General features: G+C 48.6%; 1 protein-coding gene across 3 annotated transcripts in view; it reads left to right on the top strand.

The window, feature by feature from the left end:
• Window positions 1-830: 830 nt before the first annotated feature.
• Window positions 831-18,596, top strand: part of Pax5 (paired box 5) — a 194,812-nt gene continuing 177,046 nt past the window's right edge. For 2 of the 3 annotated variants that reach the window (XM_027931011.2, XM_027931012.2), the window contains exons 1-2: window positions 837-1,308; window positions 14,333-14,498. In XM_027931011.2, the coding sequence (XP_027786812.2) occupies window positions 1,263-1,308; window positions 14,333-14,498 (212 nt within the window). In that variant the 5' untranslated portion in view covers window positions 837-1,262. Of the gene's footprint in view, window positions 1,309-14,332; window positions 14,499-18,596 lie in introns of all 3 variants that reach the window. The other variant, XM_027931013.2, reaches the window with a different exon arrangement.

The raw sequence follows: 18,596 nt of genomic DNA, 5'->3' as shown, positions 1-18,596 counted from the left end.
GACCAAGTTGAGCAGCTGGACTGGGGAGGGGGAATGGGGAGGGGATCCTCGAGCCTGGGCGGAAGAGAGCGGGCTGGACATGCCACACCTCTGCCCATCTGATTTCCCCCCTGGAATCAAGTCCCGGGGCCTCAGGGATGCCGCAACGTCTCCCGGCCTGCGGGCAGTGGGATTCCATTTATAAGCCGGGGTAAGGTGTCCAGAACTCCGCCAGTCTCCAGAGATGCTCTGCTCCGCCCGGGTGCTCCAAAGAGGGGACTCGGAATTTATCTCCAGCATTTCACAGATTAACCTCTGTACTCTGGGCCAGAACGGGACGTGCTGTGGGAAGGAGATCTGGGACCTGAAGACTGAGTGGGACCTGGAGGCTTTAGGAATCTGGCCCTGTCCTAGAGTTACGGGCCCAGCAATAGTATTGGTTCTGCAAATGGGGGTGGGGTGCGGTGATTGGGAACCCTGGGGGCGGGCGCCGCCCTAGGGGTGAATCTGAGGATGCTGAAACTTCCCATTAATACCTGGCAACACTGCTAGCCTTTGCACCCCCTTAAAAAGCACCTGCTTGGCAGAGTGGCTAATTTCTTTTAAAAACAAAAACACGGCCTGGGCCAACAAATACAGTGGGTTCTGCACATGGTGGGATCACCAGCTCCGACCATAGCACAGAGAGCCACGAACCCCAGACGCAGGTTTCATAGAGTTCGGGGTTCGGCTTCATTCTGCCGGTTCCCGAAGGCGCGCGGACCAGAGCCCCGCGCAGTCTGAAGCCTTCCTTCCCTCCCCCCCATCCCCTATAAAAGTCCGGGGCGGCGCGGCGGCAGTACTGCTGCTCTCCGGGTTTCTGGCTGCTCTGGCCCGGCCCCGTCCGCCCCGTCTGGCACGCTGAGCAGGCCCGGCTGCACAGCGCGGTCACCCTTTCCCGGCTCCGGGCCCGCAGTGCGGGGCGGCGCGCTGGGGGCGCGGCGTGTCTGGGGACATCTTGTGATGTTGGCGAGAACAGGACATGATCTCACATGGCGAGAAGCTCTTTAGTTCCTTAATCATTTCACGGTGCCTTCGGACGCTTTTTTTCCACCTAAAACGTTTAGTTTCAGCTCAGTGATCAGCTACCCCAGCTCGGCGGGGGAGCGGAAGGCTTGAATTATTCCAACCTGTGAGCGGCCCCGGGCATCAAAAAAAAAAAAAAAAAAAAAAGTCACAAAAAAAAAAAAAAAAAAGTGGAAACTTTTTTCCCTGTCCATTCCATCAAGTCCTGAAATATCAAAATGGATTTAGAGAAAAATTACCCGACTCCTCGGACCGGCAGGACAGGTAGGACCGCGATATGGGCTCCAGACACGCTAGCTCTGGGACACCACCGGGCACTGGTCCTCATGCCTGGTGACCCTGGAGGAGGGTGGGGGGCGGTGCGCCGTATTTTCTCAGGGATTGTATGTCTATCTGCAGCGTGTTTGTATATCTTTTAACCAGTCTGTTCACACATTTCTGCATCAGTCCGAGTGTCTTTGAGTTTGCCTGTTTCTCTGTGTCTGAATGTTTGTATTGGTGTCTATTTGGAGGTGAGTAAGTTTGGGTCTGTGTGTTTACATAAGGAGATCAGCGTGTGCATGAGTGACAATGCGTTCAGTGTGTCCCTGTACATGTATTTTTTAAATGCCTGAGTATGTGTCCAAGAGTTTGCATGTCTGTGCATCTTTATACCTTTGTATGGATTAGTGTGTGTTTATGAGTTGGTGTTTGTATATATGTTCTTTTAAGTATTCAAAATGTGTGTCTGTGAGTGTTTTATATATAGTTTAGATAAGTGTCTGAGTGAACTTCTGTTGCTTTGAGGAGACTCTGTGTTCAGTTGCATATTCCATATTATTTTGAAAGTGAGAAAGGGGTAACTACTTTGACCCTTCCATTTTGGGATGTCTAACAACTGTCCAATGTGTACATCAATCCTGTAGAATGCCTGCCTGTAGGCACAGACATGGATCTGGGGCCTATGTGGGGTCTACTGTTCTAAGCATGTATAGTCAGGCCAAAGTCCCATATTGTTAGGGGATGGAATTGTATTGGAGGTGTAAATTCAGGGTCTGGGCCCTTGGTGTGCAGTGTGTACAACTGTACTCTTTGGGCACTGTGTTAAGCCTACCATTTGTACACGAGGGTCTCTTGTGGCAGGTACATACTTGGCAGGTGAGAGTGGGCTACTTTTGCCTGTCTTTACTTTCACCTAGACTAGCCTCAGGCTCTAGTTGCATGTGTGCATGCACGTGCACACATGCACTGTATGCTCAGGTTCTATCCTGTGGGTGCCGCTCCAATGGAGGAGAGCATAAGTGGGTGGATGTGTGTGCCTAGCTAAGGCATTTAGCTCTGGTGACTATACTCACACACGCTTTCTTGGCACAGGCTCATATGTCTCCTACAGGGCCAGGCACTGGGTAGCAGTGTGTGTTTATGTCTGAGAGGAGGTGGCAGGGGGAGTAGGCCTCTGTCTGTTCTGGGGCATATGCTGATGCAGGCCTCTTTTTTTTTTTAGGTGGGGGTTATCATGCCAAATCCCACACAAACACACTCTCAGCCCTAGCAAGAAATTCCCTTCCCCCATCCTAGGGCATCTGTGAACCCTCACTTCTACTCCAGCTCCAACCAAAGGTCAAAGAACAGAAAGGGGTAAACTTAGACCCCAAACCCAGGACAACTTCTTGGGCATAGATGTGTTTCTGAAACAGCAACTGAAAAGAAGTGAAGGCAAAAATCTAAGAGGCAGGGGAACCAGAAGAGCCTTCCTGAGATGAGGGTGCAGAAAAGGGAAACTGGAAACCTCCTCTTCCTCACGTTCAATCCCCAGCCTTTCTTTCCCCAGGTGGTGAGGCCTTCTCTAGATGGGACACCTAGAGGTGCCTGCTCCTGGTACTAGAGGTTGTACATGCATTGGAAATGGGTTGGAGGTACACCAGGGTCAGGGAGAGGGTCTCTGTGCCCCACCAGCTGGGCTGCCTCTCCCAACAAGCTGTCTACAAAGAATGTAATTCATGGCGGTCGATGGGCTCTTTGATTAGTTCAATCGCCTGAATAATCGTTTAATCAATAAAGCATTTTATTCCTCTGTGGAGCTGGACTGGGTGGGGTTTGTATAAGAGGGAATCCTAGTAGGATTGGACCTTAAAATCCTGAGAACCACACCCTTTCCTCACCTGTTGGGTTGGGGTAAGGGCTGCTTTCCCTGGAAAGGGTGACAGCTAGATGATACTGCACTTCTGCCTGTCTGTATAGACCTTCCTCCTGTCTGGAAATATGGAGGGCCGGGCTAGCAGGGGTCCAGGCTGGTACTCAGGACATCCAGGTTTGGTTTCTGGAAAGGTTTCTCCTCTTTCCCAACCTCTACAACTTTCATAGACCACTAGGCTTCCCTTTCCTTCCTTCAGAACCTATTCATATTTTATTCCTTCCCCAACCTCAGTATCTCTACCTGTACAGTGGTGAGGAAGTATGTCCTTGTTCTAAGCCCAAGGTTTGGCAAGGTCATAGCTTAGCAGAAATTCCCTTAAGGATCTTCTTTTCTGGCCTTTTCATTGTAGTGTGGAAAAAAGAAAAGAAGAGGTACAGAGAGCAGGGACTTCTGGAGATCACAAAACAGGAGTTATGATGAGAATAGGAAGCAAAAACTCCTTGCCCTTAGACAATAAGATATTCCCACTAAGAGAAGAGATCGATTTCTACCCTCCCACCCCCCACACACCCTTGGAAAACTACTATTGGGTAAGCCACCTGCAGTGGGAGACCCTGAGTCCCTAGGCCAGGGAGACCTGTATAGATTGAACACTTCCACTGGGCACTGGCATTCAGTCTCAGAGCTCTGGAATGATCCCAGAATGGAATGATAATAATACTCTTCATCTATGGAACTTTATCTCACAGAGCCTCCAGAAGTGGCATTTCAGAGGTTGCTCTCTGCATTAGGTGCAGAGGAAGCTGAGGCTCTAGAAGAAAGGGCTGCCCCCAGTCTCAAGTCTTTGAGAAAGAGTTTGTTTTAGTGATCCTGGTCTCTCTGGGGTGCGTGGGCTGGGGGGGATCCAGGCTGATAAAGATAACTAACTCCAATACAGGTGGTGTACTTGGTTCTTGAAAAACCTGGCTAAACTCTCCCTTCTCTCCCATATCCTTCAAGATTCCTGCAAACAGACTTGGGTCAAGTAGGGCAGACTTCTGATTCAGGTGTAGAAACGATGCAGGATTTTTTGTACCAGAGATTGCTTTGTAATTTCAAGCCACTTGCTTTCTTTCTTTTGATTTTTTTTTTTTTAAGGAAGGTTAGACAGAACCTACCAGATTAAGACACAGATGCCCATAGCATCTCTGATCTTCCTGAACTGAGAACTGGTCTGAGTCCCCTAAGTCCTTGCTTTCCCAAGCAAGAGCTGGGAAATGGGTTGGACTCCCGCTGAGGGAATAGATCTCAGCTTTACAGGGCTCTAAACAGCCCCAGCTTTCTGACCTACAGTTTTGCTGTGCGCTAGAGGGAGTCATTCAGAGGCGAAAAAGGGGAACCCGGAGGGGTGTGTGACCGAGTGAAGTGAGGTCTCTGGCTGCATACCGAGGTGGACGCTCTCTCCAAAGATGTTTTAGCTCTTCAAACATTATTCTCAATGGGCTTTCCTCCAATAGCAAAACTTTTGAAAGGCGATTCGATTTACATAAATTAAGTTTCTACCTGGATGATTTCATTTCCCGGTCTCTGTCCCCTGCGCTTCTTATAGGGTGGATCCCAAAGCCCCGCTGCTGAAAGAAGCCATGAGAGACTTTAAAGCACAACCACCATCAGCGCGTCGGCGAGATTAGCTCGTTGCTAGTCTCTTTCTTTTGGACATAGCCTGCGGGCTTCTGGGCGCAGGGAGACAGGACTGAGGCGCAAAAGTTGGGTTCAGCATTGGAATCGCTGTGTAATCTCGGGCTAGGAATGTAACTTCTCTGAGCCGACATTTGGTGGCCTGTAAGGCTGGGCTAAGTGGCCACGATACCAGTTCTGGTCGCGCCTTGGGTTCGGAAGTTCTTTTAGGCTGTCCAGCTCAGATGGCGATGAATAATCCTCTCTCACATGGGAACTTCCTTTCCGAGGCGCATCACAACGTGGCTACTTTCTGCGCACAGGTTAGAGTGGTCCTATGTGAGCACACATCCAAACGCCCCAAAGAAGTGGAACACCTACTGTGTGAAAGGGAATCTGTGCTACTCCTGTTGGAATAATATCTCTGGTTTCATCCCATTCCCAAATGCCCCTGGGATTCTGTTCAAGCTTTACAAAGAAAGCCGGTTCTTTGATTTGGCAGCATCCCTCCTCCTCCATTGACACCCCAGCTATGTCTAGCCAGAGGGGTCTGGAGAAGAAGTTTGAAGAAAAGTTTACAGCCTTTCTTCTGCCCCAGCTTGCTGTGTGTGTGACCTTGGACAAGTCACATCCACCTCCTGGCCTCAGGTTCCACATCTGTAAAATGGGGGAAGCATAGCCTCAGAGCACTTTAAGTTCTAAGACTCTAGATCTGGATTTGTAGGCCCAATCTCAAGGAGCAGAGCCACATGTAGGGTTGTCACTGGCTGCGACTCTTAGGGTGTCTCCACACTCCCTCAGAGGATTTTCAACCCATTGGGCACCATGGGATGAAGCCAACTCTATTCCATCCTAGTTCCTCTCCTGTGGTGACCTTCCTGCTCCAAGGTGGGGGTTGGGATTGGTAACTAAGATGTAGATCTGCAGAGTTCCAGGCAATGGGGAGATACATCACTTCCCCTGCACACCACCGCCTCCTGGGTCCCTAGAGGCCTGCGTGGGGGCTGTTTTCCACAGCTGTGCCCCTGCTGGGGTGGGGTTGGGTATCAGCACCGGAAACTTGTCTACCGGTCAGGGACAGCTGGGTCTGAGACAGATACAGAAAGTGGATCCAAGGGCAAACCCAGCTTAGAGGTATGAAAAGTGAAGCAGGGGTAGAGAGAGGGGAAAGGAGAGAAAACAGGCTAACAATGAAGCCAGGGATCCTCCCAGGATCAGCCTGTGCTCTGTTCTCTGGAACAGGCATCAGAATACTGTTTTGTTGGGTTTATGCTTAATATTAAAAAATCATCACTTATGAATTTGACCATTCCTAGAAGCTGCCAGGGCAGAAGAATGCTCAGTGTCTCTGTGGGGGGTGAGGCTGGCACACTGTAGGGCTCACAAAACTATAGCCTTCTAGGTGAAGAAGGGCTGACAAATGCTTCCTTTAAAAGATCCAGTTATTTTGATTGTGTTCCTAGAGTCTTAAAACCCTGAGAAACTGAGACTTTCTGGTCAAAGACCACTTCTGTATCAAGAAAGTTCAGCTAGAAATCAATCCTTTTTTTTTCTTCCCCACAAACACTACAGGAACTTTTGGCTAGGTGAGGTGAGGTTTTTCTGACAGCTGGAAGGTACAATATTGTTTGCTGGACCCTTGCAAATATAATGGGTGCTTAGCCGCTTGCTTCAGAGACTATCACTAGCACTGGAGAAGAGTGGGCTCACTCAGTTCCAAGATACCTTTTGGTGGTGGTGGTGAGGGAATTGCTCCTGCTGACAGAAGTATTCAGCTGAAGCATCACCAGCCCCCACAGCTGCTAGCAGCATCTAGTCTGAAGTTGGAAGGAGGTCCTACTGCTCTGTGCTTGGGCAATTTGGCCCACAGCCTCAGATGGCCTCTTTCCCCAGAAATGCTCTGGATATTAATTTTAAAGGATTATTACATATCTTTCTCCCCAATGTCTCTGTCTTTGGTTAATGCAGAACTGTAAGTTCTGCAGCTAGAGGAAGGGGTAAGACAAAGAGGAGGTAGTTGTGGCTTTGCAAATGCTTGATAAAATTCTGAAGTGTTTTTCCTGGAAGGAGCGTTAATCACAAACGAGTTTACACAACTCTGCCCATTTTACAGATGAAGAAAACGAGGTCAGAACTGGCAGTTATGTGCATACTAGGTGTCCATCACCTAGATTGAAAGCAGGATCTTACTGCACTTCGTGGCTTCCTCTAACACTCTTGGGTGGGCTTTTTGTTTTGTTTGTTTTTCCTTTCTGGAGACTATTCCCTCATTTTCCCCCCTCACCCCGCTTCAGCCGGCCGCTAATGCCTCAGGGCGTTTCAGGATCCTAACCGCAGCGGGTAAGTGCGGGCCCGGGTAGGAGCAGCAACTAGACACTCTAGGCACTGCGTGGGCCCTCTTCTCCCTTTCCCCTCCCCCATCCACAATCCACTAGGCCTTGGCCCCGCGCGTTTGTCAATGAACGTGGCGCCGCCGCTCGGGCCCCGCCCCCCATTCTCTCCCATTGCCCAGGTATCGGCTAATCAGGCGGAGCTCGTGGGTTGCTTAGCCAATAGGGCGGTGTTTCGGACCAGGGCTGGATGCCTTCTTTCTGATTGGCTTGATGGAACATGATTGGCAGGTTAGCCCCCGCCCCGCCCCCGCCCGAAGGGAGGCTGAGCCCCGGGCGGCGCTGTCCACACGCAGCGGGTCCTGAAAGCGGCTCCGGGGCGGCGCGGTGGCGCACTGTGCGCGCCGAGCAGGCGAAAGGCTAGCGCCCGCGGCGGCAGCAGAAGCACCGGCAGTCAAAGCCGGCAGTGGCTTCATCTTAGCACCGACAGTCTTGGCGGCCTTGGTGGCGGGAACCCTCTGCTCTCTCTTCGGTCCCTCGCTCCACGCTTGGGGCAGGCGCGGCGGCTGTCCCGGAAGAGGCATCTGGAAGACAGTCCAAATAGAACCCCCAAAAGAGGGCAGCGGGGTTCGAAGAGTTGGTAGGCGTGAGGCAGATAGCCAGGCGAGAAGGAGCCGGTCGCTGTTGTCCCCCTTCCTGTTCCCAGCGATGGGGAAGCAGCTGAGGCCGCGGGAACTTTGAAGGCAGCGGGTCCCTGGGTTTGAGGGTTGCAAGCTCCTGGGGACTCCGAAGTCTCTCCGCCCCAACATCAGTGGCGGAAGCACCTCCGAACCCACCCGGGCCCCTGCGCAGCCAGAGAGGAAGTTCTCCGCAACTTCGTCTGAGACGTCGGAGAGGCAGTTGTAGAGAGAAGGAGGGGGCAAGTCCGAGCCCCAGAGACTCAGAGAAACAGAGAAAAAGGATCTGGCGGAGACCGAGGGGTCGAGGTGGGACCCTAGAGGCAGCGAGGCCGCGGAACCAGCCTGGCAGCCGGCGGGCCTCGCTGCTTCCTGAGTGAACCTAAGGGCCGTGTGTTCCGGCGGCCTCCTGAAAACTGCTCCTACTGGGGACCGGGGGCTCCTAGCGGTGCTGGAGGTGGGCCCCTACGCTATGTCCCCGAAGTCGCGGGCGCCTTGGCCGCAGCTACCCCGGGCTGGGCCGGGAACCGCCGCCTGAACCAGCCGGGGAACGAAGCCAGTCAGAGTTGGGCGCCCGCTCCCAGACCGACTGCGCTAACGCCGTTTCCCGCCTCTCTGCGGAGCTTTCGACAATCTTCAGCAGGGAGGCTCTGGGAGAGACCCTAAGGTTCCAGCAGTGTTTTCTGAGCCTGGCTCGCAAGGTGCCCGGCCTGGTGGCACGGTTCCCTAGCCGCCCTGGGCAGCCCCTTGGCGCCGGGAGGCGGCGGCGTGGGCCGGCCTGCAGTCTGGAGCGCCCCGATGGAAATACACTGTAAGCACGACCCGTTTGCATCCATGCATAGTAAGTAGGCGGCGAACTCGCTTCTCTCACTCTCCGGCCGGGACCGGGTTGGGGGTGCCGGACCGCGGGGCAGGTCCTAAAGCTGGGAGGACCCTGGACCTCTGTAGCTGTGTAGCCAACTTTACAAAGTGCCAGGGCTTCCAGGCAGGGGACGTGGAACAACGCACTCGGCCGCCCAGGCCAGAGTACCTGGTCCTGGAATCCCGCCTCCAGCAACGCGTAGTGTAGGCAGCGAGCTGCAGCCTTTCTGGGGCTCCAGCAGGGACATTTCAGAGCATCCGGAGAACCCTGGCTGGGACTCGTAGAGGGCTCCGGGCTGGGCCAGTTGGAGGGCACGAAGTTGTTGCGAAAGGTCAGTCTTAGTCTCAGACGGTGCCCCAACCCTGATGGCGCCTTTTTCAGCCTTGGTGGGTGATCAAGACTGCCGTTTGGAGGGAAAGCGGGGCCCTGACCAATCTCTGTATTTGTAGAGGAAGAGGTTGAGAGCTAAGAAAGGACACCGGGTCCAGGGCTCCAAGGGCGTCCTGGAGTTGAGGAGGGGGATTTGAAAAATCAACGAAGTCGTGCTCCCTGGGCTAAGCTTCTGCTTAGGAGACGGCCAGTTCATACAGAGACCCTTAAAGACCCCATTGGGTCCTTCCCTGCAGGACGCCTGCCTCGTGGTGGCTTCTCCCCTAAAAAGAAAGAAAGAAAAAAGAAATAAAGAAGCCAATTAGTCATCATACAGGCGCCCCCACCTTCTGAAAGTCGCTTCGTGTGTAGGAGACGGGAAGGGTCGTTTTGGGCGCGGGTAAGGTCCGCCTGATTGATCCGGGATCCTGCCAGTTCACCCATTAGCACAGCCTCCTGTGAGATGAGCGCTCCTCTCACGGTGAGTTAACGCTGGATTAGATTCGGAGATTTCAAGGAAATTCCAAGTGGAACGAATCGCGTTTCCTTTCTGTTGGCTGTGGAGCCGGCGGAGGAGGCTTTGGCAACAACCAGTCTGGTGCCCAGCTCGGTCTCTGCAGGTTGCAGGTCAAGGAGTTACTCAGTGGCCAGGAGCCCTCTCCAACCTCTGTTAGCCCAGGATTCGGTTTCCCTAGCCGTGGGTCCCCCATTTAACAAAGGCAGCAGAGACCCGGCTGGAGAGAAGGCAAGCTTCCGGGGCGAGAATGTCCGTGGCTGCCAAGGAGTGCCGAGTGGCCTGGCAAGCAGGGGAAGGCTTGTCTAGGCAGCTGGGCTGGCTGCAGGCAGGTCAGTTTCTCTTTGTGTGAAAATTCAGAGTCGAAGGTAATCCTCCAAAGCGGTGGGTTTGCACACAGAAGCCTCTTGTTCTGGTACCAGCCCAAACGATCCCTCACCATTTGGGGCCTGTGCTCAAACGGTTTCCAGTCCGTATTGACCCTAATGCTCTCTGCAGTCTTTTTCCTGCACATACTTGAGCCTGGCTCTGGAAAAGCTGTGATCTTACAGAAGGAGCCTGAAAACAAATGAGTTGGGAGCAATACTCTGAGAGGTGAGCAAGCCCTTGGCTCAGCCAAGAAGTAAATGGGGGACAAGATAGGGAGAGCTACCCCCAGTGCTCTCTTTGCTGGCTGGAATCCACAGGCCCCTGCTGCCTTCTTCTGCCCAGAGCTCGGCTGCTCTGAGGTCGTTCCCAGCCCTTGGGGAGATAGTATCAGACTAGGTGGTCTCTTGGCTGTGGATCAGCATGGAGAAAGCAGCTTCTTCCAGGTGCAGATTAGCCAACGGCTAATGTCTGCCTGTGCCTCCTTGCCCTGGCCTTTAGTCTGCCCCCTCCTCCCATTTTCAATCTCCCTGGCAGCACTGTGGGGGTTGGGCCCCAGCCAGCCTAGCTTCCAGAGCTGGTGCAAGCCCTTGGCTTTTTTGGAAGAACCTTTGGTTCTGGCATCCAAAGCTGTTTGCTTGAACAATATAGGCCAGCTCTGGAGCCCAATTTGCAGGCAGTGGGGATTGGGGAGAAAAATTGATTCTGGGTGGTGGTTGTAATAAATAGGGGCTCAAAATCCCACTTCCTCATCTTCCTTGCTGGCCCTGGTTGATTTTTTCCTGCCCCAATTCTTCAACCACCACTTTTGAGCAAAACAGCTTCTAAAAGGAGGGGCAGGCACTGCTAGGAAATAGGCTTCATAGTTCAAAAGTGTCCCACTCCCCATTTCAGGCTCATCATTCACATCAACACAATGGACTCCCCTCTAAGACATTTTCTTCCCCAAGCATCTTTACCAGTTATAAGGCACTTTTATAGCCAGTGTCCTTCCTGAGTATCACCCAAAACTTCAGTTAGATCCATTTTATAGAATATGACACTAAGGTCCGAAAGACAGAAAGACTAACAGAAGTTCACATGAGCAAAGCTGAAGTAGCTTCTTGGGTATCTTTGACAGAAGCATAAACATGAAGCTTTGAAGGGGAGAGGGAGGGACTCAGATTCCAGATAGAGCCAGCAGACTGTGTGGGTGAATTCACATGTGCAAGACTCTCACTTTGTGTTGTTCAACCATATCTGTGTCCACAGCCCGACTGTTCATGTGTGTCACTGACTATCTACCTGTTGGAGAGTCCATTGGGGGGATTTCATGCCTAATCTTTCCATGTGCTCTTGTTCACGTCTGTGTGCCCCTTCATTTTTCCTCTCTGGTATCTAGGAGAAATTTCAACGACCCTGTGTGTCCTGTAGTTCAATCCACAGCTGAATCAGCAAAGACCTTCCCAAGACCCTATGCCCAGCCATGGTCTTTGGGGTGTGGTCAGGGCCTCCAGTGGGTTGCATGTCCTAATCAGAACTTGAGGAGCATCTATGGAAGCCAGTGCCTTCCAGACCAGAGCCACAAAGGCCCCAGGGGCATCTATAATTCAACTTTTCTTTACCCACCCACCTCTAAACCCTGTTTACTCTGCCCTGTAGAAGCTGATCTGTTTCCCTTGTATCTGTGTCTGTTTCCCAGTCTTCACCTGATCTGCTCGCACCTGTCTCTGTTGCAGTCCCTCTGTAAATTCTACTTCCCCTGGAAAGTGAAGATTTTCTTGGCCCAGCACCCTTCCAGGGGATAAGCCCTCAACTACCTGGAGTCCACAGAATTAGAAGCGGGGACTTGGGTTCTTCAAGGAGATGCTGTGCTTATGCGGAGGGCACCAGAAAACAAAAGTCTGACTCTATAGAAGTCTCCTGTTTTCCAGATACTTTCTCCTTGCACTTCTCCATTTTCTCTTCTCTTTCCTTTCTTGGTCTGTTCTGGCTTTTCCATTCCTTTCTTTCCTCCTTTTCTGCCTGCCTGATCTGCTGCTTCCTTTTCAGATTCTCTCTCTGCTTGCTATCTCTCTCATTTAGTTCTCACTCTGCTCCTTTCCCAAATACTTTCCTTTTTTTCTCTTTTCTTTCCCTGTCCCCCATTTCTTCTCTCAGACTTCCCTTTTTTTCCCAGTCTCAGGATAAATGGCTTTCCTTAGGCCACAGCTATGAATTTTTTTTCACTGCCATCCTTGAAGAACTCTGTTGGGTAAAACTGAGGCAAGAGGTCCAAGTGGGTTTGGGGCATTTCCAAGTTGCTGAGGGAAGTCAAAGTCTCTAGGTCTCTCTGGGTCTAGTGCCAGCTGTGGAGATGTACATCAGATTCTGCAAGATCCTTAGCAGCTTTGCCTTTGTGGTCAAGGGTAGAGAGTATGGGGATTTGCTCTGTCCAAAACCAGATTATACATTCCTTGGTGCTTTTGTCTTTGTATTGTTTTTTCCATAATATAATACAACCCTCCAAACTCACAAATGACTATTCTTGGCATGAAAGTCCTTTGAAGGTGGTTGCTGTGTTTGGGGCAAAAAGTCTCAACTGGTTAGTAGTGTAGCGAACAGGCTTTTGCAGATGGGCCACGAGGCCAGGACTTCCAGGTCCTTCCAAAAGTGTGCTGGTGTTTTAGCTTCCTCGCCCCCCCTCGCAGTCCTTTGACCTCTCAGAGCTCATACCAATTTTGAATTTACTTTCTCTTACTTAAATTCATCCTGTCTTGAAAAATATATATAATCCATTTTTCTTAGATGTTCCCAGCCCCAGAACCAAGTGTTCCTAAGGCTGTTGGCCAGGGTGACTTCAGTCTTTCTGTTTAGGTAAACTGTACAATTGTGTTCCTAACTGCAAAATCCTGTTAGAGATGTTTTCCCTTTTATCTTATATCTGGAATGTTTCAGAACAATTAACATTGATTAAAGCTCATTTTGAAAATTCAGAAAAATTCAGCATAAAACTGGAACTAAGTACTGCAATTATCTATAAGATCATCTTTTTCTTTGAAATAAGCCTGGACTTGGTCATTTTAGGAAATATTGATGGGAAACTTCAGTGGATTGCTTGGATAGTTTTAAGGATATAGGATATATTAAGAGTGTTTTTGTCCCCTCCATTGCAAATATTATTCATGAACCTAGGTAGTAGATGAAAATTGGGGAAATAACTGAGATGAGGTAGCTATTTTACAGAGTTTTAGATTTGGAGAATGTATATGTATGTGACCTCAGAGGTGCCTTGGCTTCCCTTGTACACTCCAGTCCCGGCCCAGCCAGTACCAGTTAAGGAGGTTCCCCTGCCTTTGCCTCTGAGCTGCCAAGCAACAGTATATGCTCTGGGCTTGGCTCTTCGCCCCAATCCTCAGCAATGTCAGTTAGTGGCTGATTAACAGCTACAAGGTCAATGATGTTGCTACATTGGATTGCTCTGTGTTTACTGGGTTAGCTCTTCAATTTACTTAGGTACTCCAGATGGACCTTGATGTAAGAGAAGGGAGCATATGGATAGCACTCCCCAACTGCTTTTACTTCAAATCCGCCTCAGAGCTCTTATAAAACCTGGGACTCAGAAGCTTTCTTTGGCTTCTTTATTTCCCCCTAACCAACTTAAAGCTGCTTGTCAATTGCAAACATATTCCAAAAATTCCAGGGAAATGCTTTTATAACAAATCATGATACAGTGAAGTGGAATGTGTTGTATATAGAAGATCCTATGACCCATTTCTTTTGTGTGCTCCGAGAGGGTGTAGTGGTCAAGTCCACATGCCAGGCTTACCTTTACAGAAGGGTTTAAAATTAAAAAAAAAAAAATTTCTTTATGAAGGCAGTGGTTGGATTTTGTCTCAGTACTCTGCAAATGTTGTTTATATATATATAATTTAAGTCCTTAGCCTTTAAATTAGATGGCTGATTTAAAAACATTTTTCCCTTGAGATTTAGGGTTTGTTGGAGTAGTCTTTTTCACTTTTAAAGACATTCGTTAGAAGGAAAAGAGTTCTGTTGTTTTTTCTTTCCTCTTTAAAATTGATGTATTTTAAAGCATAATTTTGTCCCCAGGATCTTCCTTAGACCTAAGTATCATGTAATAAGTCGTGCCCCTATTGTTAGTATAGATTAAATATTTTTCAAAGTCCATTGTTTTAAAATTGCAAGGGAAATGCTAATAACTAAAGGAAACAGTATGGCAATCCTGACTGTCATTGGCCCAAATGACTGCTTGAAGATGGACAAAGGCTAAGCTTAATTTTAAAAAGCAACCCAGTGTGGTCTGTGGGATTGAACTCCAGGAGCAAGACATCCAGCCTCTGGGTGCTCACAATGGTGCTTCTACTATGTGACTGGTTCTAACCACCCTTCCCCTTGCCTTTTGTTTCTGATCTGTTTCAGGACATGGAGGAGTGAATCAGCTTGGGGGGGTTTTTGTGAACGGACGGCCACTTCCAGATGTAGTCCGCCAAAGGATAGTGGAACTTGCTCATCAAGGTGTCAGGCCCTGCGACATCTCCAGGCAGCTTCGGGTCAGCCATGGTTGTGTCAGCAAAATTCTTGGCAGGTAAAGGCAGGAGCTCCAGGCTTCCATGAACTTTCAAATAAAGATCTTAAAGACGATTCAGCAGCTGTCTAATGTACCAGTGTCATAGTGAGGACCATAGTGGCATTTCACTTTACATGCACAGCACTTTAGAGTTTGCAAAGCTCCTCTGAGGCCATCCAACTCAGAGTGACCCTGGGTAACTCCATCTCAAGTGATAAGTGGAATAGGAAGATTTAGGAGGGACATGTTTCTAGAAAGCCTGGTGAATTATCCTAAAGAACCCAGGAGTAAGAGGTTCTTAGGAAATTCCCCTATCCACTTAGGTGAGCTCACGGCCCTGGGCAGAGCTGGGTAGAGACTCTGTAAGGTATAATATAATACACCAGAGTTTAATCAACCTTCCTTCCTTTTTTTATTTATTTATTTTTTTGTGTGTATGTGTGTGTTGAACCCAAGGCCTTGCAAATGCTAAGCAGGTGTTCTACCACTGAGCTATATGCCTAGCCCTCAATGTTTCATTTTAATGTTTTCAAAAAGCATATTCCACTTTTAAAAGTTAGCCACCATTTTCAGTTTGGGTTATCATCAACCGCATTATGTTGGTCTGTTGTATTTTCCTTCTATGTGTTGTGTTTCCTTCGTAGTGACAGGCATCCTAAGTATATATTAAATGGGGGTGGGGGATAGACAGCAAAAGCTGACTCTCAAATCTGACATTTGAAAGTTGCCACTTGACCCGGCGATTTGCTGCAAGCAAAATACTAACAATGACGATTCTCCCAGAGGGCTGCATAGCCTTTTAGTGCTCCCGTTTATTTTCTCAGTAGCCTCAGCATGATCCAGTGAAGCATATTTTAAGACCAGGAAACAAACCTAGTGAGGCAAAGTGACTAACCCAGGTTTATACATCCAGTTAGCATTTGGGTTGGGATGGAGTCTAAAGGACTCCTGGGCCACCTGTGTCTCCCCACACCCGCAAACAAAGCTGTAGGCTTGTTTCTGGGCATGTGGTGGTGTTGTAGGTCTTTCCTGGCAGGCAGGAACGTTCTTGGGTTTAGCCGTTCACTGCTTTCCATTTCTTTTCCGTTGTCAGAAAACAACCTTTGTCTTGTAGCCTGCATTATGGTTTGAGAACAGATGCCTGAATAAAAAATAAATATTCTGAAGTATGTCAATGACATCATGACTTTCTGCTTGCTCTTTTTCTTCCGTCTGCTGGAATTCAAGAAATTTCTCAGCTGGAGGAAGCAAATGTATCAAACAGCCTTGCAGTTTTGCTTGAGGCCAAAGGAAGATATTTCAGGGCCAAGGGCCTGGCAGCTCCTTTAGGGTCCTGGATTCCTGTATTTATGTCTCATCTACCTGCCTAGAGCAGGTACCTCAGCTATGGAGGTTGGGGGATCCACTCCCATTTAGTGATCTGCAAGCAAATAAGTCTCTGCCAGAGTTCAGAGATTTCAGGAAATCAGTCTTGTATTCTTGCTAGAGGGTGGTTTTAGACAGGAAGGTGAGAGTGAGAGTAGCAGAAGAAAGTAGCACAGAGGGAAGGAAAAGAGAAAGAGAAAAAGGGAACAAAGAGGAAAGAGAATGGTTTTTAAAAGAGAAATAGAAAGAAACAACAAGACAAAAGGAGAGAGAAAAAGAAAGAGAGGAGAAATATTTTAGACCGTCTCAGAATTGGACTTTTAGAGTTGAATGAGTCTCAGATATCTTCTTGTGAAGCTTCTTTGTACTGAGGGAGAGGGAAAGAGAAAGAAGGCCCTTCCTTTGTTTTTGCTGAGACATCCTTGCTGAGCCGACATTTTGCTTGCTGTTTGAAATCTTTAAGATACTGAGCCTTTTCTCAGAGCAGACGTCCAAATGCTGGGTCCTCATGTTGTGCTGCCCTAGAGCCCTCCAAATCTCCCATGGAGACTAAGGCAGACAGGGATCCTTCCAAACCCAGCCGGCAGCCTCCCTCGGTCCGGAATAGATTTGTCACTAGGTAGAGTGGCAGTAGGAAGTTACGCGTCGCTCTGGTGCCTGGCCGTTTAAGTTGTCAACAATAAATTGGAATTTCATAGCTCATTATTTTCATAACTAAGAACCACAGTGGACAAAATGTCACTGTAATTAGAACTGCCTTTTAAGAAACAAGTTCAGCCCTAAAACAGTGTGACTGGGAATTTCTGAACTGGGGCTGTTCAATTGACAGTTGTTTTTTTTTCTTTCCTTTTTTTGGGGGGGGGTGGTGGTGGTCACTGAAGAGCTGGACAGGCACTCCGAGGTGAAGGTTGTAGAGAGTGCCTGGTGTGTGGTAGCTGTGCTCTTCAGAGGTTGCATGGAAAAGTAGGCAAAGTAACTAGGGCAGGCAGAGACCCCTTTCCCCACAGGAAGGCGGGTAGTCTTCCAGAAGTGTGGGCGGTCAGTCTAGATCTCAAGATTGCTAAAGGCTGGAGAGGCACAGCCCAGTGGCATGTGAGGCCAAGTTTAAATCTACCCTGAGCTCAGCTGTTGTCCTTTCCCACTGGAGCTTGGTTGGGAGGTTCAGGCTATTTGGAATTGGGTGATGTGTTGTTATACAGCAAAAAATAAACATTTTATACAGGATTTTAATCCTCAGCCCATGCTTTTTATTTTATTTTGCAAAGATGTCTTATAACCATTCTGTATTTCTATTTTCACAACAACCCTGCAAGTCAAGTAGGGTAAACATCCTCCATCTATTTTATAAAAGGGATAACTGAAGCCTAGAGAGGCTAAGTGAGTTGGCCAAGATCACACAGCGAGTTAGTGTCAGAGCAGCTGACAGGCACCTACACCTCTTGACTCCCAGAGTAACACTCTCTGCACGGAAGGACACTGTGTGTTGGTGACTGCCGTTCATCTTTTGTCTGTAAGCCAAAGGGCTGCACGGCTGTTTTGCTGAGATGAAAGGATGGTTATTAAGTCTGAATCCTCACTTGACACAGTTGCGAGTTGGGGTTTCAACAATGTCAGTGTTGCCTTCTAAGTGCCTGGCCCATGTGTCAGTCAAAAGGAAGACAGAGACCTCTTGTGTCAAGACCACAGCCTCCCACAGTTGGCACCGCTCAGGTGGGATGGCGGCGGAGTCCTGAGTGCTGCCACCCACCAGCCAAGTAAGTGGGGGACTTTATCCTGCTGCCTTCTGAGTTGCTATGTGAATGGTGTAGACCCATTCAACTAACATGTTTTGAAGATGCAGCACAGGGTTGGTAACCCTTGCCCTGAGACCATCCCTGTCCTAACAGGCGCTAGACAAGCAGCGAGTGAATGAAAGATGTATGTGAAAATGCTTGGTAAATAGTAAAGCTGTCTACGATTGCAAAGAATCATTGTTATTATTATTTTAAAAAATTTTAACCAAAGCAGCAGTTTGCTCTAGCAGAAGAGCACTGGATTCAAAGTAAGGTTTGAAGGCTGCAGCTGCCTCTAACTTCCAGATGGATTTGGGCTGGTTGCTTAGTCTTCTGATCATTTATTTTCCCTTCTTTAAACCCCACTGGCTTCAAAGATTGGCATGATAATTTGAAGAAGAGCCCTGTAAACTTTAGAGTGTTGTGCCTAAATAATAAGTGTCACTTTTTATGGTGAAATTGAGGGGACAATTGGACATTTTAGGGTTGTTATGTGCCTAGATTTAGGTACTTTCCTAGACTCGTGGAAAAAAAGAAAAAAAAAAACTAAGATTTTTAAAAACGCTGTTGTGAATAATAAAAATATTTTAGCAAATTATATAGAAAATTGCTTTCAGCAATTTCTCAGAAAGAGGGAGGATAGGTTGAGTTTTTCCTTATGGTCAAAATTTGTAAATAACTCTTCTCAGTGAAAAATAGACTTTGTACTTCTACATTATTGCTCTCAAATTATTTCTTCTAATCTAGAATTATTCACTAACTTAGCCCTAAACAGACTTACCCAGGCTGAGAATGTCAGCATCTCTATAAATGTTGCCTTTGTTCCTGGATAACATTTTTACCTATCCCAGAATCATCTGGTTCCCTTACCTCTTATAAACTCTGGTTAGGTTTAAAAATTAGTAGTTGTTTCTAAAATGTCTTTTGGTTAAAAAAAAAATTCAACTGCAAGATAATCTCCTTCAGAAGAGGAAGTCAA

The sequence above is a fragment of the Marmota flaviventris genome, chromosome 13, assembly GCF_047511675.1.
Source record: "Marmota flaviventris isolate mMarFla1 chromosome 13, mMarFla1.hap1, whole genome shotgun sequence".
NCBI classification, from domain to species: Eukaryota; Metazoa; Chordata; class Mammalia; order Rodentia; family Sciuridae; genus Marmota; species Marmota flaviventris.
The sequence above is the reverse complement of the archived record's forward strand: the minus strand, read 5'-3'. Positions and strand labels throughout refer to the sequence as shown.